Genomic DNA, 27282 nt, shown 5'->3' with positions numbered 1-27282 from the left:
GCAGCTGAGTATGTGGTCAACAGTTTCATCAACTTCTTTGCAGAGTCTGCATTTGGCATCATCAGAGGATTTTTCGATTTTGGCCTTAATTGCATTTGTTCGGATAGCTTGTTCTTGCACAGCCAGGATTAGTGACTCTGTTTCTTTCTTTAATGTACCTGTTGTTAACCATAACCAAGTTTTTTCACTGTCCACTTTATCTTTTATTTTTTCCAGAAATTGACCATGTAATGCTTTGTTCTGCCAACTCTCCATTCTTGATATCATCATCATCATCATCATCATCATCATCATCATCTACTTTATTCATTAAACATGAAACTCAGCCAACTGAACATTCAAAAATGCATTACAAATACCAGTGACTGGTGCTAATGGTTGATACGGTTTTCTGCCAGCGTCCTAGGTATCAACCAAGTAGCTTCTTAAAATATAAGATGTTCTGAGTCGCGCAGTTTTTTGCAGTTCTGCTGGTGTTATTCAGGAAGCTGCAATTTGTTGATGTATCTTGTAAAATTCTTGGACATGGTGCCAAGTGCCCCGATGACAATGGGTATCATTGTTACGTGCTTCATCCATAGCCGTGTAGTTTTGATGGCCAGGTCGTGATATTTCATTATTTTTTCTAGTTCTTTTTCTTTGACTCTGGCATCTCCAAGAACAGCAATATCAATAAACAGTACACTTCGGCCCTCTACAACCGTGATATCTTGCGTGTTGTGCTCCAAATGACAATCCATTTGTATTCGAAAGTCCCACAAGATTTATTATTATTATTATTATCATTATCATTATTATTATTATTATTGGGATAGAGGCGAGCCAGCTCCGCTAACCCAGGATAAAATCAAAGGATTTTTAAAGCCTGGATAAAAAAGATGCCCCGTTTTTATTCCCATGTTATTCTTGTTCTGCGAATTGGCCCGCAATAACCCGCGCAAACAAAGCACAGCAGACGGATTCGAAATACAGCCAGGCTGCCGATCGCTCGCCGGGACGCTCCCGCCAGCTTCCCCTCGGGCCTGCCTTGTGGGCGGGAGCCAGCCCGAAGCGGGCGCCAGGTTGTAGAACCGGAGCGGGCGGTGCGACAGTGGCCCCGCCCTTTCCCCCCCTCCTCCGGTGCGGCCCTTTCTGCGAGCATCCCGGAGCCGGGCTGGAAGTGAGAGCTCCTCGCAAGCTCGTCATGGAGAGCGTGCGCTGCGCTTCGGTGCTGGAAAACGGCCAGCCGGCCGCTCCGCCGCCGCCGCCAGCAGCAGCGGAGGCTTCCCTGCTGCGCTCCTCCTGCACCTCCAACCTCTGGGTCCGCCTGAAGGAGAAACTCTGTACGTGGTGAGTAGCCGAAAAGGCGCAAAGGGCGCTTCGCAAAGAACCGGGGAGGGCAACCCGCTTGCAAGCTGCGTGGGGAAGGGAGGGGGAGGAGAACCCCGCGGCTTTGAACCCCCCCCCCCCCCACGAGGCGATGGACATCCTCAACCCCCCCCCCCCATCCCACCCCAAGCCGCCTTCGGGTTAGCCCGGTTCTTCCAAGCGGAGGGCGAGGGCGCCTTGCGCAGCCGGCGGGACCAGGAGGTTCGTTTCCGAGTCGCTCGCACGTGTTTCTTCTGCCCCGGTTTCCTGCTGCCGCCGCCGCCGTGAACTTCAAGATTGGCAGCTGATTCGCGCTCCGGGCTAGAAATGTTTATTTATTGTTTTAAAAAAAGCGAAGCTGGAAACGGGAAGCGGGAAAGAGAGGGAGGTTCACACGAGCTGGATGGGTTTAAGGGAGAAGGAGCCTGGCTGGAGAAGGAGCCCGGGGAAGGGAGAAGGAGCCTCGCTGCCACCCTTCCTTGCACGTGGCTCAACTGGCTTTCCCTTATCCCAAAAGGTGATTTTGTTTGAATTCCACCCCACCGTCCAGTCAGAGCTGAAGAAGCTTCTTGGATGGGGAGCAAAAGGTCTTCAAAGAAAAACAAAAACAAGTCCAGTTGCATCTTGGGGGGGGGGGGGGGAAGCACCTTTGGGACAAGAATCTCTAAAGACATCCTGTTCCATTATTTGATAGATGCCCTGCGCTGAGTTTCAGTACAGGACATGTGTTTTTACTGTGAGGCTATGCCTGCCAGAGGACTCATTACAGATCATTGTCAAAAGCATTACAGTTAGTCCTCGACTTATAACAGTTTGTTTATAGTGACCGTTTGAAGTTGCAAGGCGCTGAAAAGAGTGACTTAGGATCATCTTTCTCACTTAATGACCGATGTAGCATTCCCGAGGTCCCATGTGATTTACATTTGGGTGCTTGACAACTGACTCATATTTATGACAGTTGCAGTGTCCCAGACTCATCTGATCCCTCTTTGCGAACTTCTGATAAGCAAAGTCAATGGGGAAGACAGATTTACCGAACCAGAACCACCATGTGGTTCTATTTTAACGATTGCAATTATTTACTTAACAAACACCGCAAGAAAAGTCGTAAAATGAGGCAAAACTCACGTAACAAATTCCTCCCTTAACAATGTAAATTTTGGGCTCAGTTGTGGCCGTAAGTTGAGCATTACCTGCACAGTATTTATTTATTTTTTTTGGAGGGAGAAGGACCCGCAGAATAGAGTACCCTCTAGGTTCACCTCTTCCTTTTTGCGTTAAAAAGTTCCCGGACCAGGTGAGAAATCTCTGGTGTTCCTAAGTGCAGAGATGCAGATATAAGTCTCCTTCACATACTTAACTTCTGTTGACTTTGAAGACACAACAATGTAGTGTTCTTGACAATAGTGTGGAAGTGGCTCAGTGTTGCCACTTATGTTGTTTTTAATAAACTTTTCCTATCTGGCATTGTAACCTTGGTCTTTGCTGATAGGATAAGCCTGGTCTGTGCTTTACCATTCAAGGCTACTCAATACCGACCACATGCAAGGGTGGGCTGCTACAGGTTCACCTGGGTTTGGGAGAACCCATAGCTATTGTTATGGCCGTTAACTCCCACCTCTGGCTGGCCCTCCCACCCCTCCCCTCCTAGGAGTCTCCTCACGGCCATTTTGGATGCAAGGTAAGTGCAGGGCCCGCCTGGTGGCTAGGGGAGGGGGGGAAATGGGCCTCTCGGAAGGCCTCCGGAGCCCGGGGGAGGCAGTTTTTGCCTTCCCAGAGGCTTGAGGAAAGCCTCCGGAGCTTGGGGAAGGCAAAAACGCTGCGGTGCAGGAGGCCAACTAGGCCACGCCCACTATGGCCACACCCACCCAACAACCTGGCAGAGAACCCATTGCTGAAATTTTTGAGCTAACCCCTGACCACATGCTATTGAATGTAGGAGATATGAGAGCTTTGGAAGAAAAGGCTGAGTAAACAGCTGCAGATAGATAGCTGTTGTGTGTCAGAATATCTGAAGGTGCCCCAAATGATTTGTGGGATGTTGTATGCCTTGTACTTTAGAAGAAAGGTGGGGAACCTGTGGCTGGATTTTTCAGATGTCTTTAACTACAATTCCCAGTAGCCCCAGTTAAGCAGCCAAATGGAAGAATATCCAGAGTTATAATTCAGTATTATCTGGAGGCTCACAAGTTTCCCATTCCTGTTTTGAAAGATGGTCTAAATATGATAATTCAGAGGCTCCAGAAAGCTTGTGAAAGAAGTTACCAATTTTTTATTTCGAGTTATTGCTATAAGGGAGACAGGTGGTTAAGAACTGCGAAATATAAATAAAACATGAATAATTGCTCCAATTGCTTAGCCATATCTGAACTGAGCCAGAGGGTTTCTATTTGGAAAACCGATATCCCTCCCTTTAAAATTACATTCCTCTCCACAAAGCAAAACTACTTTTCCAGGAAGCAATGGACTAATATTATTCCCTGGTAGAGAATAAAAAAGCAGACCGAACCTTCACTTATCTCTTCTTTTCTAACCCTGTAGCTGTAGTTGCATAGCATGTTTTGCTGGGTACTAAATCCATTAGAGGGAATTATACAATATGTAAGTAATATTGAAATAGTTTATTATTGAGTTTGCATATCAGTCTTCCCCTCCGTTGACTTGAGCTGTGGTGGCTCAGTGGTTAGAATGCAGCATTACAGGCTAACTCTATCCATAATCAGGAGTTCAATTGTGACATGCTCGAGGCTTATTCATCCTTCCATCCTTCCAAGATTGGTAAATGAGGACCTATATTGCTAGGGCAATATGCTGATGTGGAAAACTGCTCAGAGAATATGGTAAAGCAGAGGTCCTTAACCCTCGGTCCATGGACTGGCACTGATCTGCGACATGCCAGAAACCACTCCGCGCAAACAAGCAAAGCTCCATCCACAGGGTGCAGGCAGCACACGAAACCACGCCCCTTCCGGTCCATGTAAAAACATCTTTGCAAGTAACCGGTCCCTGATGCCCAAATGATTGAGGGCTGCTGCTGTAAAGCATTGTGGAGAGGTATATAAGTCTAAGTGCTTCGTGATGTTGAAAAAACTAGGATTATCATATTGATTTGTAACCGACCAGCTTAAGGTAATTTAATATAGCTACTATGTGTGGGTCCAGGAGGTAATCAACATACCTATCAGCTCTGCCTGAAATCTATACTAACATTACAGAAAGTACATAGATCAGGGGTGTCAAACTCAATTTCATTGATGGATGTATTAGGGCTGTGGTTGACCTCAGGCATGGCCGAATAGTGTGACCAACTGGGTGGGCCTGGCCAACTGGGTGAGTGTGGCCAGCTTGACCCCACTCCCCATTTGCTCCTTACATTTTCCGGAACGGTCCCACTGGCTGAATCCAATCACATCGCGGGCCACATCTGAGCTGCGGGTCTTGTGTTTGGCAGCCCTGGCATAGATTGATTCACAACAGAGATACACACAGGCAGGGTCTTTTGGACTCCTCGAATAATGTTCAAAAAGCATTAATGTCACTCTTTTTATGCTAGAGCTGTAATAAGTTTGAAGGGACTTGGGTATTTGTCTTACCAGCTTGTTCACTTGTAAATCCTAAGTGGGTAAATATTATTACAATGATTAACCAGGTTCTTCAAGACAGCATAGGTTACAGATTATTATATCCCAAGAATCTGGAATTCTTCCATCTCTGTAGAGCTTTGGATGTATCAAGTTTGTAGAAGTGGTAAAAATAGTGTTTATGCACTTCTATATGCCCAGTGATAAAAAGTGCCTTGCTAATAATAGTCAACTTTAAAAGTTTGAATTTGGTCTTTATCCACTTTTTTTAATGGACTTTTTTTAATGGACTCCTTAAAATGGACTTTTAATGGACTCTTCCATTCTTTTCTCTTTTTTGGGTCTTTTTTTTTGTATAATATAGGATTGTTCCTCCCCTTTTCTCTCTTAGTATATAGATTTTTATACAATGGGTTAGGTTCTCCTTTGAAATATGCACAGTCTTTTAGTTGTATCTCCGGTAGATTATGTATAATATTTGACATTAATAACTAATATTTTTAAACAAATGCTAATTGCAATGCTTTTAAAGTAGAATTAAATGGTCAGGGAGTTAGAAAAGGAAGGAGAAGAGGTTCTTGGAAAAAAGGCTAACATAAAATAAAATAAAAGAATCGCAGCAGATGGCATCATTAGAATGGCTGATGCCAAAAGAGTGAAGCAACATTTTTTTAATTTTCCTATGGATCCTACTATGATTTTTAAAAGACCACAGGAATTCATAGAAAAATCTCTCCCTTGAAGGTTTCAGCACAAATACTCAGGGACAGTTTGCTGGCTGGGGAATTCTCGGAGCTGAAGCCCACATATCTTAAAAGTTACCAAGGTTAAGGAACATTGCTGTTACTTAAGGCCTTGATTAATCTATCTCTTCTTGCCAGGCTAATAGTCTAAAATACCCTGTTCCCCTGAAAATAAGACCTAGCCTGAAAATAATTCATAGCATGTTTTTACATGTGCACCTCATATAAGCCCTACTCCCAAAATAAGCCCTACTTAAGACCCTCCGCATCCTGTCAGCTGCCCATTCCGTCTTGTTGCTTGTGGCGCCACGGCCATGAGGTGAGGCAGGATGGTGATGGAGTTGCCCCCCATGCGCCTCCAGCGGTTTACCTAAGGGCCCCCACAGCCAGATCATCTACACTCCGACTCCTGCCTCGTGGCAGCAGCACCAATATCCATGTACAGCAGGAATCCATGTGGCCACCGGCCACTTCTTCTGCTTGTTCACAGCCACAATGGAGCAGGAGGCTGGTGTTGGTGCCACAGTCCTGAGGTGAGGCATGTGTTGGGATGAAGATGGCCTGGTGGCAGGGGCCTTGAGGTAAGCCGCTGTGAGGCGCATTGGGAAGCTCCATCCTCCATGCCTCATGGCCGCGGCATCGGTCCATTGCTTGGCCTCCTGCTCTGTTGTGGCCTTGAGCAAGCAGAAGAAGTGGGCCGGAGGCCATACGGGGTCCTGCTAAGTAGGGCAGCTAGTGCCATGGCCATGAGGCAGGTATCGGGGCATGGGTGGCCTGGCTGCGAGGGCCCTGAGGTAAGCCGATATGGGGCACATGGGGCAGCTCCGTCCCCTCCTGCCTCATGGTGGCGCCGCTGACATGCCGCTTGGCCTCCTGCCCTGCCATGAGCAAGCAGAAGAAGTGGTCCTCCTGTACCAGGGAAGAGGGGGGGGGGAGACACCCGAAAATAATCCCTAGTGCTTGCTTTGGGACCCAAAAGAAAATAAGACCTGGTCTTATTTTGAGGAAAACATGGGCAGCTGGAGACTTCTTTGGCCTAAAGGGCATTGCGTCTGCAGTATAATTTTATTATTGTTGCATGATTGCCCTAAACAGTTTTTAAAATTGAAAGTAAATAAAATGCAAACTTTTTTTCAGAAGATAATTGCTGGCAATTCATCTCTCTCTCTTTTTTTTTTTGCATTCATGGGTTAAAGTGGCAAAATGGATTGTAAAGGAAAATCTTTTTCCCCTCTGGCAGCCAAGATCTTCCTGCTCCTTTTCTCCTTATGAAACTTGTTTTGAGACCTGAAAGACCAGATGGCATTACTGGGATTGATATAAGGGCAGAGTAAATGGTTTTAAAGGCCGGGGCTATTATTATGATTAAAGCGAGGCTCAAAAATGCAGAAGAGTTTGACACAATCCAGTGGTCATTGCCCAGATTCCCACAAAGAGTTTCAAATCACAAGGATTTGGTCACAATATAATCCTTTTGGTTCCCTGGTATAAAATCTCTCTATGTAATCCACTAGGCGTCAAAAATAACTTGATGGGACATAAGAAAAAAAAACATGTTTTTTTTTCAAATAAAAAAAGTTGGTATTTTACCCAAGTTATGTCATGGTGTTTAACATTAGCAGCTCACATGTTTTCTCTTAAAGGCTACATAGCAATTTTAAAAAAGCTTGTTTATATTCATTATGTTTGAATCCACCCAATTATGGCTTTTCAACAGATAATCAATACATAGTACACTATGCGAAATCAAGCTTTGCTATCCTGCTTTGGCTTCTTCTGGGACAATGCTAGATTCACACACCATGCAAAGCTATATTTTACTCAATAAGGGTTTTGTGAAGATATTAGAGTGCTGGATTTACATATAATATAAATCATCGGAAGCTTTTTTCCACTTTTTAAAGCATTTTTTCTCTGCCGGTTCGGGCGAACTGGCAGGGGAAAAATGCTTTAAAAAGCTTTTTAAAAAGCTTCCGACGATTGCACGGCGCACATATAAGCCGCACAATCGTTGGAAGGTTTTTTAAAATAGATTTTTAAAGCATTTTTTTCTTGCCAGTTCACCCAAATTGGCAGGGAAAAAATGCTTTAAAAAGCTAAAAAAAAAAAATAGCTGAAAGTAAAAAAAAAAGTTGGCCATGCCCACCCAGCCCCATGACCCCCCACGCCACGCTCACAGAAGTGGTGGTGGTGGTGAATTAGATTTCACCACTGGTAAACATGATTTACAAATCCATGAGTGAATTTACTCATCTGACAAATTCAAAACTAAATGGATTTTCTTCTTCTTACGATGCTTGACCCCAACTTAAAATAGCTTCTTGGCCTAATTCTCTTCTTTGTTTACCAGCTTGCTTAATGAAGAGTTATACAAAGGCAGTAAAGTGTTCCAGTAATATGGATTTTGGATTCTTTTTCTTTATAGACAAAATGGTTACTTTTTAAAGTCTGAAAAGGGAAGACCAAATTAAATTTCAATATTAGACAAAACTAATAGAGTTTGAATTATAGTGTAGGCACCAGCAAATTCAATGGAAGTTCATTCTGCCTGGTATTCCATCCAAAATTCGTATTTTCTTGATTGCAACAATATTATTTTTATATAATATACTTCTGGACATAAATCACTTTTGAGTTAATTTAGCCGCCTTGTCTTAATTTATAGGATAATCTATGATTTACAAGTAACCTAACTGTTAAAAATTTACCTCCAATCACACCTTTGTGTTTCACTTTGTCAGTTAAAAACTCATTTATGAACTCTTGTCAGTTATAAATGGGAACGGAATGCAATTTTGGAATGTTGTCAAAATGTTGAAAGTTATCCATTGTCACTTATTTCTACTTAAAAATGGTCAGATTAAGGAACCAGACATCAAAAGTCTTTAAAACAAAAGATGACTTCAGTCTTTCATTTAAAAATCAAAGCTCTTTCAAAATAGAAAATGTCTATAATCTTTCTAAAAGGGACGCGGTGGCTCAGTGGCTAAGACGCTGAGCTTGTCCATCAGAAAGGTTGGCAGTTCAAATCCCTAGCACCTCATAACGGAGTGAGCTCCCGTTACTTGTCCCAGCTTCTGCCAACCTAGCAGTTTGAAAGCATGTAAAAATGCAAGTAGAAAAATAGGAACTATCTTTGGTAGGAAGGTAACAGTGTTCCCTGCGCCTTCGGTGTTTAGTCATGCTGGCCACATGACCACAGAGATGTCTTCAGACAGCGCTGGCTCTTTGGCTTTGAAACAGATATGAGCACCGCTCCCTAGAGTCAGAAATAACTAGCACATATGTGCGAGGGGAACCTTTATCTTTACCTTATAATCTTTTTCCTTATAAACTTAAAGCCCAACTGGGATCAGTTTGATTCTTTTTTGTGTCTGGTCCCCTTGGAAGGGCACAGCCATGTGATTATGTCAAAATACTCTCTCCTTTTTTGTTGAAAATAAGTACTAGAATAAGTATGTTAAGCACCCGCTATAATTTAAATAAACTGGATTATCCACCCAAAAGACAACAAAGGTGGTGCAATCCTTGAAGAATAAAAGAATAGCTTGTCTCTTTCTGTTGCATGTTGTTATAAGTGCAGTGGCCAGATCTGGATATAGTGCAACAGATGAGTTGGATGACTGATTTTTGGAATAATGGTATTAGACTGAGTACATGGAGCTTGACCCATCATTATAAGCCAACTGCCTTTGAACCATCTACGTATAGATTCTGACTGCAGCCAAGAAATTAGAAGACGCATGCTCCTGGGGAGGAAAGCTATGGCAAATCTAGGCAGCATACTAAAAAGCAGAGACATCACCCTGTCAACAAAAGTGTGCATAGTCAAGGCCATAGTTTTTCCAGTTGCAATGTATGGCTGTGAAAGTTGGCCCCTAAGGAAGGCTGAGCGTCAAAGAATTGAAGCCTTTGAACTCTGGTGCTGGAGAAGACACCTGCAAGTTCCTTGGACTGCAAGGCGATCAAACTGGTCAGTCCTAAAGGAGATCACCCCTGACTGCTGTTTAGAAGGCCAGATCCTGAAGATGAAACTCAAATACTTTGGCTACCTAATGAGAAGGAAGGACTCACTGGAGAAGAGCCTCATGCTGGGAAAGATTGAGGGCAAAAGAAGAAGGGGATGACAGAGAATGAGGTGGCTGGATAGAGTCACTGAAGCAGTAGGTGTGAGCTTGAATGGACTCCAGAGGATGGAGAGGACAGGAAGGCCTGGAGGAACGTTGTCCATGGGGTCGCAATGGGTCAGACAGGACTTTACAACTAACAACAACAATAGATTCTGATGATCCTTGAGGGAAGTCCTACATAGAATTAATTAAACTAATTTAATTAAGAAATGACAATCGCAGGAATAGTCTTTGTTAAAATTTCTTGTTCAAGGAGAAATTTTCAAGGCTGCACCAGTCATCCAGACCCTGACAGCCTCCATGTACTGGAAAAAGACTTTGATTAGGTCTACTGTTCTGTTGGGAGTGGAGATATGCAACAAACTATCATCAACATACTGATGGTAATTGATTTATCCAGCAACTCCCAGATGGTCCAAAGATACTACAATCAATGGTATTGATTGTTGCTGAGAGATCCATCAGAACCAAGAGAATCTCCTGCTGTTGTGGTCATTTTGATCTCTGGCAGTAACATCCCCAACCACTTCTCCCTGGGTACCATCTTCCACCATTGCTTTCCCACAACATTTTAATTCCTCCCCCCGTGCCCCTTCCTTCTTCTCACTGCATTTGCTCATATTCATTATCCTCCCATATCTCACTAAGAAAAGACTCAGTTACATCAGGAAGAAAAAACAAAAAACATCAATCCACTTATCTCTCCTTGTCACATGAAATACTTTAGCTGTTTGTGTCTTCTTATAAAACAACAATAAAATATAAAACCATTTGCTATTCTTTTTGTATGTGTCCCCCTACACAATTACTTGGTGGTCAGATCATAGTTAATGCTAGTTCTGGTTTATTCTACACTGGCCAGGCCACATTTTGAATGAAGTTTAGTTCATAGAATGAACTAGAGCAGGGGTGTCAAACTCAAGGCCTGCGGGCCAGATTTGGCCTGCGGGGTGCTTAGATCTGGCTTGTGCGGCCACCCTAGAAACAGCGAAGGACAGGCCTGTGGTGTCTGCCAGCAAAAATTGTGCTCAGGAGGGCCACGTGTGGCTCTCCCAAGGGCCCTGGCAGAGGGCTGCAGGATGCCATCGTGGCCAAAATGGAGCCTGGGAGGACCGCATCCCTCCCGAGCTCCGTTTTTGCTGGCAGATGGTTGCAGGAGGCTGTCGCAGCCTAAAACAGAGCTCAGGAGCCTGTTTTCGCTGGCAGACCACTTGGGCCACCACAGGCACCCACGATACAAGTGACATCAAGCTGGCTATACCCAGCTCGCCCCCCCCGCCCCAAGATCAAATATAATCCTGATGCGGCCCTCAATGAAATCGAGTTTGACACCCCTGAATTATAGTATAATACCGAAATGGATGATCTAGAGGCTAGATATGTTTAGTCCTCTGATTAATTGTTGAAAATGTAGGTACGTTCAGGTGAAGGAAAAGATGATTAAAACAAATTATGAAGGCATTCGCTAACCATCTGGAAGATTGCTGTGCAGGTCCAGTTTTCTCTTGCTCCATACAGCAAAGTAGAATATGGTGGGTGGAAACCTCAGAAAAACACATTTTGGCTAAAATTAGTGGTGAAAATTCTTCAACAATGGAAAGGCTCACTTTGTGGGCAAAGTGAGGATTAGATTCTCCTTGTTTGGTGATACGTTTAAACAGAGATTGAATGGCTTCTAATTTAGGATGCTCTCTGCCATCCTTCAGTGCAGTCTACACTGACCAGGATATCAAGATAGATGATCTCCAAGCTCTTACAAGCTCTTTGAATCTCTGCAGGCATTGACCATTTAAACCTCTTACCTCCAGAATAAGTCAAAGAGTAGCAATCTCACTACAGAGTCTTATTTCCATCCATTGTGTGTGCACTATCTATTAAGTCCTTGTCCTTTGTAGGTTACTGATTAAAATGCTACATTTATTCAAGAACCTTTAGTGAGAAAGATCTTCAACAAGTCAATACTTTAAATTTGTTTTTAAAAATCCTAAGCAATCTGTATCTATTGCAGCCTTCCCAGATGGAAGGTTGGACTAAAACTCCTACTATTTCTAACTAGGAAGGAAATACTTTACTACTGTGTTTCCCCCCAAAATAAGACAGGGTCTTATTTTCTTTTGACCCCCGAAATAAGCACTTGACCTTATTTTCAGGGAGGTCTTATTATTTTTGAGGTGCAGGAGGCGGCAAGCGTGGTCAGCTCATGGCTGCTGCTGTGTTGCAATATTTTCAGGGAGTGCTTATTTTTTGGGGAGGGCTTATTTTAGTGCATGTGCTTAAAAGCCCACTTGGACTTATTATACAGGGAGATCTTAAACAGGGTATTGAGAGGTATAATTGATACATTTGGAAAGCTGAATATTTTTTTGGGGGGGGATCACTGCTATTCCCGTGCATATTGAGACTCTTAACACATCCTAACAGGTTAATGAGACAGGACTTAACCTTTGCAGATCCCCTTTGTAATAGTGTGTGGGAATGGCCCTGGAAGACAGAACGAGAGTTGCAGACTGGAGAATTGGCATGTAAAAGCTGTCTCAGCCCACAGAAAGGGCCCCCGCAGTAAGGAAATGTTTCAGAATGGATTGTATTGGTAGGTAGGAAAGACCTTGGGATATGGGGTGGAGAGCCTAGGCTCTGGAGGCAACCCATGGCTCTGGAGCCGCATGTGGCTCTTTCAGCCCTCTGCTGTGGCTCCCTGTCGCCGGTTGGCTCCACAATTGATAGGATTTTCAGTTAGGACAGGTAGAGGAAAAAGGACACAGTGCTAGGAGGAAACTCTATATGGGGGAACTGGACTTTTGGTTGGCAGAGGAAAAAGGAGGCTCTGCTCGGAGGAGACTCTATGACGGGGGAACTAGACTTCTGGTCGGCTCCAGAATTGAATAGGGGGCTTCCGGTTAGGACCTTTGTGGCTCTTTGGGTGTTTAAGGTTGCCGACCCCTGGCCTAGGGAATGGTCAGATATGTAATAGTAAATGGAAATGACAGTGGGAGATTTGTACTTTAAGGCTTGCAAGAGTCTGTTAGTGTAGGGTTACAATAGATTAGAATTAGTTTATCGGATTGTGATTCCTATCTGGCCTACCTGGTAAGGCCCACACCAGTCATGTAAGTCTGAAAGCATAATTTTCCTTTGCAGCCCAAGATCTTAGAGAGGATCCCTCCTGAATCTCTTCCTCCACCCACTCTGCAGCTGTGGGCTGCAATGTCTCTTATCTGACCATTCTTCAGTCAGCATCTCTTCATCCATCTCCCAAGGTCTTTCTCACACACCATTACAGAGACCTTCTTTAGTTTTCCAGAGAGTAAGGGGAGAAGAGAAATACTTTCAATTGTATAAGATTTCATTATTGTGTAATAAAGACAGAGCTAGTACTTCTGAGTGTGCTTTTCATCTAGATTAGCCCATAAGGCTGCTGCTGCTGCTGCTTCTTCTTCTTCTTCTTCTTCTTCTTCTTCTTCTTCTTCTTCTTCTTCTTCTTCTTCTTCTTCTTCTTCTTCTTCTTCTTCTTCTTCTTCTTCTTCTTCTCCTTCTCCTTCTCCTCCTCCTCCTCCTCCTCCTCCTCCTCCTCCCCCTTCCCCTTCCTCTTCCTCCTCCTTTTCCTCCTCTTCTATTTCTTCTTCCTCCTCCTCCTTCTATTTCTTTTTCTTCTTCCTCCTCCTCCATGTTCGGATCAAACTTTTTTTAAAAAATAATTTTATTTTCAAACAAACACAAACAAACAAAACATATAACATAAAAACCTCTTCAACTGCATACAGTGTGTCGATTGGTTACAAGGTCTTTCTGTGTCCTTTCCATAGTCATCACTTGAGCTTTATCAAAATTCACATATTGTCAATCAAATATCTTTGTATACATTATTATTATACTTCATTTGTTTGATTATCACTATTGTTTCTCCATTTTAAACAAGGTATTCTAAATATGTATCCATTTATATTATAATGATTCATTATATCATCTTCAATATATCCAATAGTAAAGATTTTTTTATATCCTATTCTAAATCATTCTATTATTTTAGCATTGATAACATTCTCTAATAATTTTTAATTCCATGTTTTTTTCATTATTAGCATCATCAATCTAATATACATGTATACAAATTGTTATAATTGTTAAACATCCATTAAGCATAGCTATTATTACATCCTTTTTATATGAAACATACTAAATTTAAAGTAAATTTATATTATGGCATTTCATTACATCATCCTGAAATCATCCAATGATATTACATTTTTATATTCTATTCTATATAGAATTGTTTATCTTTTATAAAAAGGTTTTTCAACATCATCTCCATCATCCTCACTTACAGTTTGTATAAAATTTCATATTATCAATCTAGTATATACAAATGCTATATTATCATTATTAATCATTTATTTGGCTATAGCTATTATTACTTTGTCTTATACGTAGTACTCAAAATTTAATTACGTTTAACTAAATTTTATAGTGACATTTCATTTCATCATCCTGTATCCTTCCAGAAACAGTGCAGTCCAATATGTCTTGCCATTTGTAGAATCTGTATTCTAAGTGTTTTCTTGATAAGTCTTATGTGGACTTCTCTTGACAACCTATTCATTGCATATCTTATAAAGATTCGAAACCCTCTATCTGTTCCTTTCATCAGCTTGACTTTTGTTATCGCTGGTGCTTCTGCCGAAATTACTCTCATGTTTCTGCCAAATTTTCTCCCCTTTCTTCATCTATATTTTGGCATCTGAGATAGAGTTCCAGTTCATCGATCTTTCCTTTCCGTATTTTGCACTTATCATTTCCCTCCACTCTCGATTTGCTGTCAGTGCCAACAATTTTCTTATCACTTTCATATGTGTCTGTGGTTTTTTGAACTGTCCTCAAATTTCATCGTTGTTTTATAAGTATTCTCAACTCTTCCCTCTGTATTTCTGTATTTTGATCTATAATTTCAAGTCTCTTTTCAATTCTCTCTGTGATTATTAAGGCTTTTTGAATTTCTAGCATAATTCTTTGCAATGTTAGTCACTTTTCTTCTTCATATTGGGCCATTTTTCCAGGTTATAAACACTGCCACTAAAACATCCAAGGCTTTTGCTAGGTTTCAAACAAATTCAGTAAAGTTTTTCAGGTGAAAGCTTTTTCTTTCCTTCAAAGAAACACCTGTATAAACAAGACGTTTTCCACTGACCCTTTCAGTAAACAAAGCCAATAGCTTTGTATTACCAGATGTTGCCAAGCCTCTAGATGGCAATGTTACATCCTTTCCCTCTGTTTTTGCCTCTCTTTCTAAGCTCTGAACTCCGGAAGAGAAGAAAAAAAAATGTTTAAAGATTACGATCCGGTCGAGCCTTTCGAGGAAAGAAACTTTTAATCCACAAATACAAAAAATGGAAAAAGTGTAGAGGAAGAAGGGGGGAAAAAGACCAGTCCAGTTTAAAAGTAAGAGGCATTTGTAAAAAGGCCATCCATAGAAAACAAACAAAATTAAAGTGGAAAAGATAACACGATAGTTTTAAACCAGGGTTAATTTGCCACTTATTTCCTTCTGTCTTCAATTTTATTTTAACTAAATCTTTTGTGTTTTCTCTTCTCTAATAATAAGGATTTTTCTCACCATTTTGACACACTGTCTCTCCTGTTCTGCTTCCATTTCAGGGGACTGTCCCAATCTTCTGCAGCCATTTTGACTGCTTCTCTTGTAGTCGGCAAAAAGAGCTTTCTCCTAGATCGATCAGGGACTTTGTGATGTCCCTGAGATCAGCAAGACATGCTCTTCTCTATCACCGTTACTTCAGAACGGTTTAGATCCAAAAAGGACCGTCCAGCAACAGAGATATCGACAGCAATCCTGGAGCCCCAAGATTGCATGTTGTGTCGTTGTGACGTCAAGCCTCGCCTCCGGATCAAACTTTAAAGTACCGGAATGAAGTCACCTCTTTGGCTTTGTCATTGGCTAAAAATAAGTCATCACTGGTACTTGTTTCTGGTAGTAGCCAACATGCCAACAGATGGGCCGAGTTCTGCATCTCTCTACATTCACACACTGTGTTGTTATCTGCTAAGAGCTTCCACTTGAGATATGGGGTTACACTTAGGCACTCTAACCCTCAACCATTCAGGGTCCTTCAAATAGAATCAGGAACATCAGTTCCTTCAGCCACGTCCTCCTTTAATGTTATTCCTTGCACAATGGTCTCCTTCCTCCATCTTTTAATTCGATTTTTTTAACCCATAGGGCTAACACCCTTGCAGCGAATGTGCAAATGGTCAAGGATACTGTATATTCACAGGCGAACAACCCTTATTGTGGTTTTGGGTCAGCAGAATAAATCAGGACCTTATTCTACATAACTAAAAGTCTGTCTGAGATCATTCCGATTACTTCATCCAAGAAGAAGCTATTAATCTTTTCTGTCATTGTAAAGTGGGGTAGGGAAAGGCAGCCAAAAGATAATTCTTCTTTTATTTATGGGATGATAAATAATTGATAAGAAGTGGTAATCAATAGCTATCCCAGTAGCACAATTAGGAAAATTAGCAGAGAAGAACATGCTTATTATGCAAGCATGCCTGCAGTCCTTTCTTTATGGAAAATAGATTTCCAGAGCTGACATTACTGGTATTTTCGCCCATTGTTCCAATATTATAATGTTAAACCCCTCTCCTTTGTCTTCCTTCGCTACTACAGCATTTGTGAACCCACTGCCTCTTTAATTTCCATCGTTCTGGCAGCACTTCTATTTGGCACATCTTTTTATGTACTATTAATCTCCAATATTGATTGTGTTCCATGGGGCAAAAGTTAGGTGTTATGACGCATTGAGCTGTTCATATAACAAAATGCCTCTAGGCAATTTAATGCTAGAACTTGTATGTAATATTGCACTGGGGAGAAGTATAGAAAAAAAATTGTTGTAAATAATAATACATTAAATTAATAGGTTTGCATTTGAAGGACAAGCCTCTGAGACCAATGAGGGAAAGTAAGATGTGGTAGGATTCTTAAAGTAAATAAGCAAAAGAAGTTATGAGCAATGTTTGAGGACAGTTAAAATTATAACAGCACATATGGGCATTGTTCCCGGCATAAAATTCATACAAAAATTGCTGTGGATGGATAGCACCAGGGGTGGGATTCAGCGGGTTTGGACCAGTTTGAGCGAACGGGTAGTTCCGGTGAGCATCCCCTCCCCCCCCCCCCCCGTGCTTTCCCTGTTTTTTAGCTCAGCTCAGGGGTGAAATTCAGCAGTTCTGATAGGTTCTGGAGAAGCAGTAGTGGAAATTTTGAGTAGTTTGGAGAACCGGCAAATACCTCCTCTGGCTGGCCAGAGAGTGGGGTGGGATTGGGGATTTTGCAGTATCCTTCCCCTGGAGTGAGGTGGGAATGGAGATTTTGCAGCATCCTTCCCCTGCCACGCCCACTAAGCCATGCCCACAGAACCGGTAGTAAAAAAAAATGAATCCCACTACTGGCTCAGCTAATTCGCGCAGCACAGCGGATTGCCGCGTGTTAGCTGTTTTACTCACAGGCGCTGACATCGAAGGTACGTTTTGAAGCTTAAAAAGGTATTGAAGCGCACACTCACCGAACTGGTTGTTAAACCGGTTGCATCCCACCACTGGATAGCACCATTCACCAGAAAACAAACTGGTGATCATCACTCGCTCTTAGTCTTCTAGGAATGTCTGTCAATTTACTTTATGGCTGATATGGTTCATCAAACCAACTGTGACTCCTGGGTAATTTCAAGAACAAGTCCATGCAGGATTCTTGCCAATGTTTCTGTTGCCATTACCTTCTTAGCAATAGCACTTAGATTTATATACCGCTTTATAATGCTTTATACCCCTAAGCAATTTACAGAGTCAGCATATTGTCCCCAACAATCTGGGTCCCCATTTTACTGACCTCAGAAGAATGGATGGTTTAGTCAGAAGTATGGATGGCCAGGATTGAACTCCTGGCTGTGGGCAGAGTTAGCCTGCAATACTGCATTCTAACCACTGCATCATCCTGACTTGTCACTTCCTTTTCCTAGGGCTGAGAGAGAAGGACTGGGACACCCAGTTGACTTTTATGCCTAGGCAGGACTAAAACATAACACTTTAGATTCTAATCTAGTGCCTTTAGTCATATCCCAAACATGGCTAGTTTAATTTTATTTTTTTTCTGGATAGAACAGGACTTTTCCAAACAAGGATGTGCAACAATTATTAGGTTCTAAGAACATTGGTGTTTAGTGATGCCGGCCACATGACCATGGAGACGTCTTCGGACAGTGCTGGCTCTTCGGCTTTGAAATGGAGATGAGCACTAGAGTCAGAAATGACTAGCACATAAGTGCGAGGACAGGGGTGAAATGCTACCAGTTCGGATTGGTTTGCTCGAACCGGTAGCAAAAATGCCAGCTGTTCGCCCGAACCGGTAGCAAAAAAAAATGCTACTAGTTCAGGTGTGCTCACATTGTTACCGAACCCGTATCAAAGGTAAGTGGATTTCACCCCTGTGCGAGGGGAACCTTTACTTTTACCTAAGAACAGGGGTGTCCAAACTTGGGAACTTTAAGACTTGTGGACTTCAACTCCTAGAATTCCCCAGCCAGCTGGCTGGGGAATTCTGGGAGTTGAAGTCCACAAGTCTTAAAGTTCCCAAGTTTGGACACCCCTGCCTAAGAACAACTAAAATCCTTATAGAGCCTGGAGGCATTCATGTGAATACAAGCTATGCTTTACTTTTCATATGGCACAATTTTTGAAATGAAAAAAATATATAATAGAAGTGCATATCCCACTGCAAAACATTTTCTCCTTCATCCTTAGAAATTGTTGTTGCTAGTCTAACTTCTGCAGTTTAAATATTCCCCGGTGAGAATGGTAGAAAATTTTCTCCACTTGAAATACTATTACCTAACAGTGAGAGCTGGATAGCAGTAGAAGTTGGTTCAGTAGGATCAGACCTTCTCTTCACCCAAGTAACCGAATGCCCCTTGATTGTTGCTTTTCCCCCAGCATCTGGGTCAACTGATAAATGCTTTGCTGATTAAATTCTTCTTACTAACAGAGATACAAGTGCATTTGCAAGGCCATTGCCATGTATTATGAATTGCCCTGTTCTGTAAATAGATAAATAAAGTCTTTTTCAGCCACTCTCCTTTTCCATTTACAGGCATATTGTGAAAACACTTCTCCTGGGTCAAATACTCTCCTTGCTGATTTGCGGGACTGCGGTCACAAGCCAGTTTCTTGCCGAGGAATACAGAGTCAACACTCCAATGTTGCAGAGTTTCATAAACTATTGTTTGCTTTTCCTAGTGTACACAACAACTCTTGCATTTAGGAAAGGTAAAATGGAACACATTTGAGTTCAAAGAGTTTCTGTATTACTCTCCAACCATGTCCTCCTTCAGAATAGTCCATTCCATCCCCTAACTTAATTCTTCTTAAATTTTACTCCTCCCTCCCTCCCTCCCTCCCTTCCTTCCTTCCTTCCTTCCTTCCTTCCTTCCTTCCTTCCTCCCTCCCTCCCTCGCTCCCTCCCTCCCTCCCTCCCTCCCTCGCTCCTATACGTCCATACATCAAATTTATATGGCTCACCAACTCATCAAGGCAGTTCTTGGTGACTAGCATAAAATTAAAATAATAAGAAATAGTTATAGCACTTAGATAGCACTTATGGGACATGGTGGCTCAGTGGCTAAGACACTGAGCTTGTCGATCAGAAAGCTCAGCAGTTCGGTGGTTCGAATCCCTAACGCCACATAACGGAGTGAGCTCCCATTACTTGTCCCAGCTTCTGTCAACCTAGCAGTTCGAAAGCATGTAAAAATGCAAGTAGAAAAATAGGAATCACCTTTGGTGGGAAGGTAACAGCGTTCTGTGCACCTTTGACATTTAGTCATGCCGGTCATATGACCACAGAGAAGTCTTTAGATAGCACTGGCTCTTCGGCTTTGAAACAGAGATGAGCACCCTCCCTAGAGTCGGGAATGACTAGCACATATGTGCGAGGGGAAGCTTTACCTATATAGCCCTCTGTAAGCAGTTTACAGAGTCAGCATATTGCTCCCAACAATTTGGGTCCTCATTGCCCCCAACAATTTGGGTTCTCATTTTACCCACCTCGGAAGGATGAGTCAACCTTGAGCCTGGTGAGATTTGAACTGCCAAACTGCTTGCAGTCGGCAGTCAGCAGAAATAGCCTGCAGTACTGCACTCTAACCACTGCACCGCTGCACTCATATAGATTCAGAGCCATCAAATCCAACATATACCTCTTATGATGTGGACATCCAACTATCTTAACCTCCGCTTCAAAGTGTGCCTTTTTCTTACGTTCCATTTAAGTTCCCATGTTGGTAGAACAGAAAAAGGGAGCATCTGTAGAATAGTAGACAGACTGACATGTTTGCTTTTTCTTCAGATGGTGATGGACTCTTGCAGATCCTAAAGAAGAAATGGTGGAAGTACATTTTGCTTGGATTGGCTGATGTTGAAGCTAACTACACCATTGTAAAAGCCTATCAATATACAACTATAACAAGTGTCCAGGTAAAAACAATAGTGAATATTTTGGCATGTGAAGCATTATTATTTCCACTGCGACAAGAGTTTGTCTAGGCAACTGCTATTTACAATCTAATATAGTAGGATGATCCAAATTAGATCCTAACTTCAGTCATGAGATTCATTGGTGATCTTGAGAGGATCTCTGTGTTTCATAGGGTTGGTGCGAGAATGCAGTAATGGTGGGAAAAATCAGTTATGCCAACTTGAGTTCATCAGTCACTCATGCGCTGGTGACGTCTCGCCTGGACTACTGCAATGCTCTCTACATGGGGCTCCCCTTGAGATGCACCCGAAGACTACAGCTAGTTCAGAATGCGGCCGCGCGGGTTATCATGGGAGGAACAAGATACTCTCACATAACACCATTCCTGCGCGAGCTGCACTGGCTGCCTGTGGTCTTTCGGGTGCGTTTCAAGGTGTTGGTTACTATCTTTAAAGCGCTCCATGGCATGGGACCTAGTTACCTGCGGGACCGCATCTCGCCTCACACATCTCTACGACCTATCCGCTCTCACAGGGAGGGACTCCTCCAGGTGCCATCCGCCAAGCAGTGCCAGCGGGTGACGCCTAGGAATAGAGCCTTCTCTGTGATGGGCCCGACCCTCTGGAATGACCTCCCCCCCGACATTAGAACTGCTAACGACCTCCGCTCCTTCCGACAGAAGCTCAAGACCCACCTGTTCCAATTAGCTGGCTTAGCCGATTGATAGCTCCATCTTCCACCTCCTGGCAAACATTTTATTGGGAATTTTTTAAGGGAATTTTAATTTTATTTGTATTTTACTAAATATTGTACAGTATATTCTCTACCTCCTCTGTCTACGTCTATGTCTATGTCCATGTATTTGTATATGGTTTTAATAATGACTGTACACCGCCCCGAGTCCTGCTTAGGAAAGGGTGCGGTCTAGAAATAAAAGCTTATTATTATTATTATTATTATTATTATTATTATTATTATTATTATTATTATTGAAATATACCCTATTTTTCGGAGTATAAGACGCACCTTTTCCCCTCAAAAATAGGCTGAAAATCTGGGTGCCTCTTATACACTGAATGCAGCATTTTTTTTGCCTCCTGAAACCACGCCCCTTCACCAAAATGGCCATGCATAACTTGTAGGAGGCTTTCAGAGAGCTCCTGGGGGCTGGGGAGGGAAGAAATGAGCAAAAAATGGCCCATTTTTTGCTCAATTTTGCTCTTCCCCACAGCAGCACTCTATAAGCTTCCTAATGCCCTTTTTTGACAAAAAATGGGCCCGTTTTTGCGAAAAACAGGCAGTTTTTGCTCATTTTGCCCCCCCTCCCCCGGAACACTCTACAAGCCTCCTAAGGGCTATTCATGCTTTTTTTTTAAAAAAAAAAACACCAGCCAGTTTTTGCGAAAAACGGGCTGTTTTGGGGAGATCTGCAGAGTGCAAAAACTTCTTTTTTAAAATTTGCCTCTTCAAAACCTTGGTGTGTCTTATACTCCGAAAAATACAATAATTTCAATATTGTACAATAAATTAGAATAGCATTAGCAATAGCATTTTTACTTATATACTGCTTCATATATACCACACTCTCTAAGGCAGGGGTGGAGAACTATGGCCCCTTTATGACTTGTGGACTTTAACTCCCAGAATTCCTGAGCCAGCTGGCTCAGGAATTCTGGGAGTTGAAGTCCACAAGTCATAAAGGGGCCATAGTATCCCACCTTTGTTTTAATTAGTTTACAGAGTTAGCATATTGCCCCCAGCAATCTGGGTCCTCATTTTTCTGACCTCGGAAGGATTGAAGGCAGAGTCAACCTTGAACTGGTCAGGATCGAACTGCTGGCAAGCGGCAGAGTTAACCTGCAGTACTGCATTCGAACCACTGCAACCACCACAGCTCTTATCAGAATGCCGATTCCATCTGTTTTAAGATAGAAATGGCTGTTAAAATACAGCACTGGTCCTCTCCGTCTAGCTCCTGAATTCAGATGGAAAAGTTATCCCACATTGCTGTACCGAAACTTACAATGACCTCATTTTATACACTCCCTAAAATGTGTTTTAATTATCACATTGACCCCTGATTTTTAAGCTGTTAAAAGCCTTCAGGCAAAGAAAAGCCATTAATGGAAGATCACAGCATGCACTCTGAGAGTTCCTTCACATAGCCTTGAATGATTATATCAGCTTCTTTGCAAAGTAAAAACATTGCACTTTTGTGCCCTTTGTTATGTCTGAGACCTGAGCATCCTTTGGCACGGCTGCTGAGATGGATTGTGCAATTGAACTCACAGTTTAACAGTGAATGGATTCTCAACTTTGTGAATAAATGCAAACAGGGTTTTAGTCTGCAGCCTACTAGATGCAATCATTTCCTTGCTGACAGGATACTGTTGATGTTTCATCAGTGGCTTTTTCTTTACGAGGAGATCTTTTTGATAATACATATATTTGTATTGATGCTACTGAAGCAGGGAAATTTCTATGGGTCTAAAATTAGGACTGAATTGAAAAAGAAGCATTATAGCAATAGCGCTTAGACTTATATGCCGCATCACAGTGCTTTTACAGCCCTCTATAAGCAGTTTACAGAATCAGCATATTGCCCCCAACAATCTAGGTCCTCATTTTACCCACCTTGGTAAGGATGGAAGACTGAGTCAACCTTGAGCCTGGTGAGATTCGATCTGCCAAATTGCAAGCAGGCAGCAGGCAGCAGAAGTAGCCTGCAGTACTGCACTCTAACCACTGTGCCACCACGGCTCAATTGTTGTTGTTGTGGTTGTTGTTATTATTATTATTATTAAATTATTTTTATTCAGTTGTGAATTCCTAGAAAAGTAGGGAAGTTTTGGTGGAAGGAACTCTCTTCCCTGCCTGACAATCCAACGTTGTGCTCTATAATGTTAAGAAATCAGAGATAGTTATTTGTAGTGGTTAAAGGTAATGGGCTAGAACAACGATGACGAATCTTTTTGACACCGAGTGCCCAAACTGTTACATGTGTGCTCACCAGAGCCCTGGAAACTGAAAGACTAGCTGGCTGGTGCGCATATGTGCACTGGTCACCTTATCTTCTGGTTTCCAGCGCGTGCATGCACACCAGCCAGCTGGTCTTTGTGTGCACCAGAGCCCTGGAAACTCAAAGACCAGGAGCTCTGGCACACACAAAGATGAGCTGGGTGACGTGCATGCGCACACCGGAAACCAGAAGAGCAGCTGGCGATCGCACTCGTGCCCACAGAGAGAGCTCCGCGTGCCACCTCTGGCACACATGCCATAGATTCGCCGTCATGGGACTAGAAGCTTGGAGATTGTTGTTTGAATTATGTCTCTCTTAGGCATAAAAGTTGGCTAGGTGACTTTGGATCAGTCTGTCTCAGCCCTAAACTGGGAAATCAAAGATATCTGTCTACCAACCTGCATTAGATCAAAGTGGAAGTTTACAGTCCATAATCTCATAGCAAAGAGGGCTTCATCCTGCAGTGCATTGATTCAGGATGTCGTTGTTGGGTAATAAACATTAAATATACCCCAATCTCAAATTTAGACTATTGATTAACATGCTTAACTATTCTTTTTCTAAGCACCTGGGGACATATCAATGTTATAATTCAGTTGGTGTTTGGGGAGCAATATTTCGATCCATAAATCAAGAGAAACTCTCAAGGTCTCCTTAACCTAGTGACCCATAGATACTTCTTTGGAAATCACTTTGGCAAAGTTGCAGGTTTTTTTTTTTTTTTAGAAAGTGAGAGTGATCCAGCTGCTTCTTTGCTTTCAGACTGATTTTAATTTGAAGAACTGTTTTGCAGATATATATTTTTCTTTTGAGGTTGCTAGCAGTAGGAGCCCAGTTGCTGTTTACCAGCTGCTAAGACACAAGTGTGATGATATTGGCACTGAGCTCCCTTGCATCAAGTGGGGCCTCCTTATGAGGAATTCTGGATAAAATCCTAGAATTCTAGTACGAAGTTCTTCTGTGGGCTTTATTTAAAGTTCAAAAGATTACCGTATTTTTAGGAGTATAAGATGCACCTTCCCCCCCCCCTAAAAGATTGTGGAAATGTTGGTGTGTCTTATAGACCGAATATAGCTATTTTTGGCATCCCGAAGCCCTGCCCCCGCATCCCATTTTTGTGAAAAATGGGGCATTTCTGCCTCCCCCCCCCCTGAATCACTCTGCATGTTTCAGCAGGGCTGGGGGAAGGGAAAAATGCCCCCGTTTTGGCAAAAAATGGGTGCATTTTTGCCTTCCCCGAGCTCTGCTTAAGCCTGCGAAGTGCTCCTGGGAGCCAGGGAAGACAAAACATTTTTTTCCTGACTTACCTCTTTGAAATCCTGGTGCGTCTTATACACCGGTGTGTTTTGTAGTCCAAAAAATAAGGTAGTTTAAAAAAAAATATCTTAGCCTTACCTTAACATTGGAGTAAATGATCTAGTGTTAGCTAGAAGGCAACTATAGCAAATTTAAGATATGTGAACTTTCAACTCCCAGAATTCTCCAACCAGAATGAAGTTTTCCAACCAGCATGAAGTCCAAATATCTTAAACTTGCTACAGTTGAGAAACAATGATCTACAATACTTATTTGTTAAATTTATATCTTGCTTGAGCTTCCCTCCAGAGCTCAGAATTTCCCTTTTTTAACTGTGCTGAATAGAGAGTTGTTGGTTCAAAGTTACCCAATGAATTTCCATGGCTGAAGATAATCTGGAATTTGGGATTTACTAGTCCTAATCTAACACTTGAACCACGACATCACACTATTTCTCATGGTATGGACATTTGGGGATAAATCAGGAGGAAATGGGTGCTAAATTACAAAGATCAGAGGAAGAATCTCTGATTCCTGCTGTGCGGTGGCCAAATTTTTATTTCAAAATATACTCAAGATCACCTCATGAATTAGCATACTTTGGTTGCTCTTATTCATATGTTGTTAAAGTTTTGTCAAAAAGTTTGACTAGGGCACTAAACCTTGGCCAGGACAAAGATATAGTTGGCATGAGGGGAAAAACCTCCCAAAACAAAGCATAACTTTGGTTTAATTTAAATTTAGAGTAAGGAAAATATATTTCATTAATTTAAAGCTAATAACATGACTATGTATAAAGTAACTGTCTTTAATTTTTCACCTTATCAGCAGCTTTGGAAGGACTTTTAGAATTAGTTTATGTAGCCCTGTGTTCCATTGAAGACAATTTAAAAAAAATCTCTTTGAGTTAAGTTCAGCCATTAAGCTTTCTCTGCAACAGTTTGGAAAGACTGCCTTCTAGAATTTTTTCCCTAGTGTAGACTTCAGTCCTTAGACTTCCTCATGGTCTCTCATTGATATATTTACTAGGTGTCATTCTGCTTGGCTGTGGTTGATCTACCCAAGATCAACCAGTTTCCGTGGTAGCGCTGTGGTTAGAGTGCAGTACTGCAGTCTACTTCTGCTGACTGCCAGGCTGACCACAATCTAGCAGTTCAAATCTCAACAGGCTGACTCAGCCTTCCATCCTTCCGAGGTGGGTAAAATGAGGACCAGATTGTTGGGGGCAGTATGCTGACTCTTTAAACCGCTTAGAGAGGGTTCTAAAGCGGTATATAAGTCTAAGTGCTATTGCTATTGCTGCTTGTAACTGTGTAAAAGCCATTTAGGCCAGGGTTTGTCAAACTTGATTTTATTGAGGGCCACATCAGGGTTGTATTTGACCGTGTGTGTGTGTGTGTGTGTGTGTGTGTGTATGGTCAGGGTCGGCATGGCCAGCTTGATGTCACTCATATCCGGGGGGGGGGGGGGGGCTCTCTAGTAGCCCAAGTGCTCTGCCAGCAAAAATGAGCTCCCGAGCTCTGTTTTCGGCTGCAACCCTCTGCCAGCGAAAATGGAGCCTCAGGAGGGCTACACTTGGTCTTTTTTCACTGGCAGAGGCACTGCGAGCTTGTCCTTTTCTGTTTCCAGGGTGGCTTGCAGATCTTGCAGGCCAGATCCAAGCCCTGGGCCTTGAGTTTGACACACCTGCAGGCCAGATCCAAGCCCTGGGCCTTGAGTTTGACACCTTCGATTTAGGCTGTTTACACGGTCAGATACCTGAACATCTCTTACCTGGATGCGAAAATACCACTTCCTGTTCTTTTTTATGATGGAGATCTCTTTCTTTTTGCATATGGCAGCTCCTGGACTGTTTTGGGATTCCTGTGCTGATGGCTTTATCATGGTTCATCCTCCGTGCAAGATATAAATTAATCCATTTCATTGCTGTTGCTGTTTGCCTATTGGGCGTAGGGACCATGGTTGGTGCGGATATATTAGCTGGAAGGCAAGATGGTGAAGGTAAGATTTGGGCAAAATAACTTGCTAAGTATGCCAAAACTCTAACCATGATAGCAGCAAGGGGCTTATTCAATATTTTAAATCCATTGCTGAGACTCAGGTTTGTGCCTAGTAGTGAAGAAAGTTCTCCGGAAAAATCTGGCTAGACAAAATAATAGTTTTTTTTGTTTGGATAGAAAAGAAATTTATACTCTGCTAAGTTCAGAAGCCAGTGTGCTTCATTAGTAACCTAGATATTTTAGCCTAAAAAAAGTTAGCTAGCTAAATTAAATGATAAATATGTATGTGTATGTATATATACATAGGAACACATAGAGTATTTTTCGGAGTATAAGACGCACCTTCCCCCCCCCCCCCCCCAAAAAAGAGGATAAAAATCTCGGTGCGTCTTATACACTGAATACAGCATTTTTGGCCTCCCAAAACCACATCCCCTTTGCAAAAATGGACATGCAGAGGGTTTGGGAGGCCTGCAAAGTGCTCCTGGGGGCTGGGGAGGGCAAAAACGAGCAAAAAACGGGTTGTTTTTTGCTCGTTTTTGCCCCCCAACCCCCAGGAGCACTCTACAAGCCTCCCAAAGCCTATGCATGTCCCATATTTTATTAAAAAAATGAGGCGTGCA

The 27282-nt window shown here is 42.4% G+C and overlaps 1 protein-coding gene across 1 annotated transcript in view; it reads left to right on the top strand.

Annotated features, from left to right (window-relative positions):
* Positions 1-1132: 1132 nt before the first annotated feature.
* SLC35F2 (solute carrier family 35 member F2) overlaps positions 1133-27282 on the top strand; it is a 41449-nt gene continuing 15299 nt past the window's right edge. The window contains exons 1-4 of the mRNA XM_081952913.1: positions 1133-1329; positions 18962-19137; positions 20216-20343; positions 26501-26660. Of these exons, the coding sequence (XP_081809039.1) occupies positions 1184-1329; positions 18962-19137; positions 20216-20343; positions 26501-26660 (610 nt within the window). The 5' untranslated portion in view covers positions 1133-1183. The remainder of the gene's footprint in view (positions 1330-18961; positions 19138-20215; positions 20344-26500; positions 26661-27282) is intronic.

This window comes from Natrix helvetica, assembly GCF_964273705.1.
Source record: "Natrix helvetica genome assembly, chromosome: 4".
Lineage (NCBI taxonomy): Eukaryota > Metazoa > Chordata > Lepidosauria > Squamata > Natricidae > Natrix > Natrix helvetica.
Note: the sequence above shows the minus strand (reverse complement) of the source record. Positions and strands in the feature narration are given on the sequence as shown.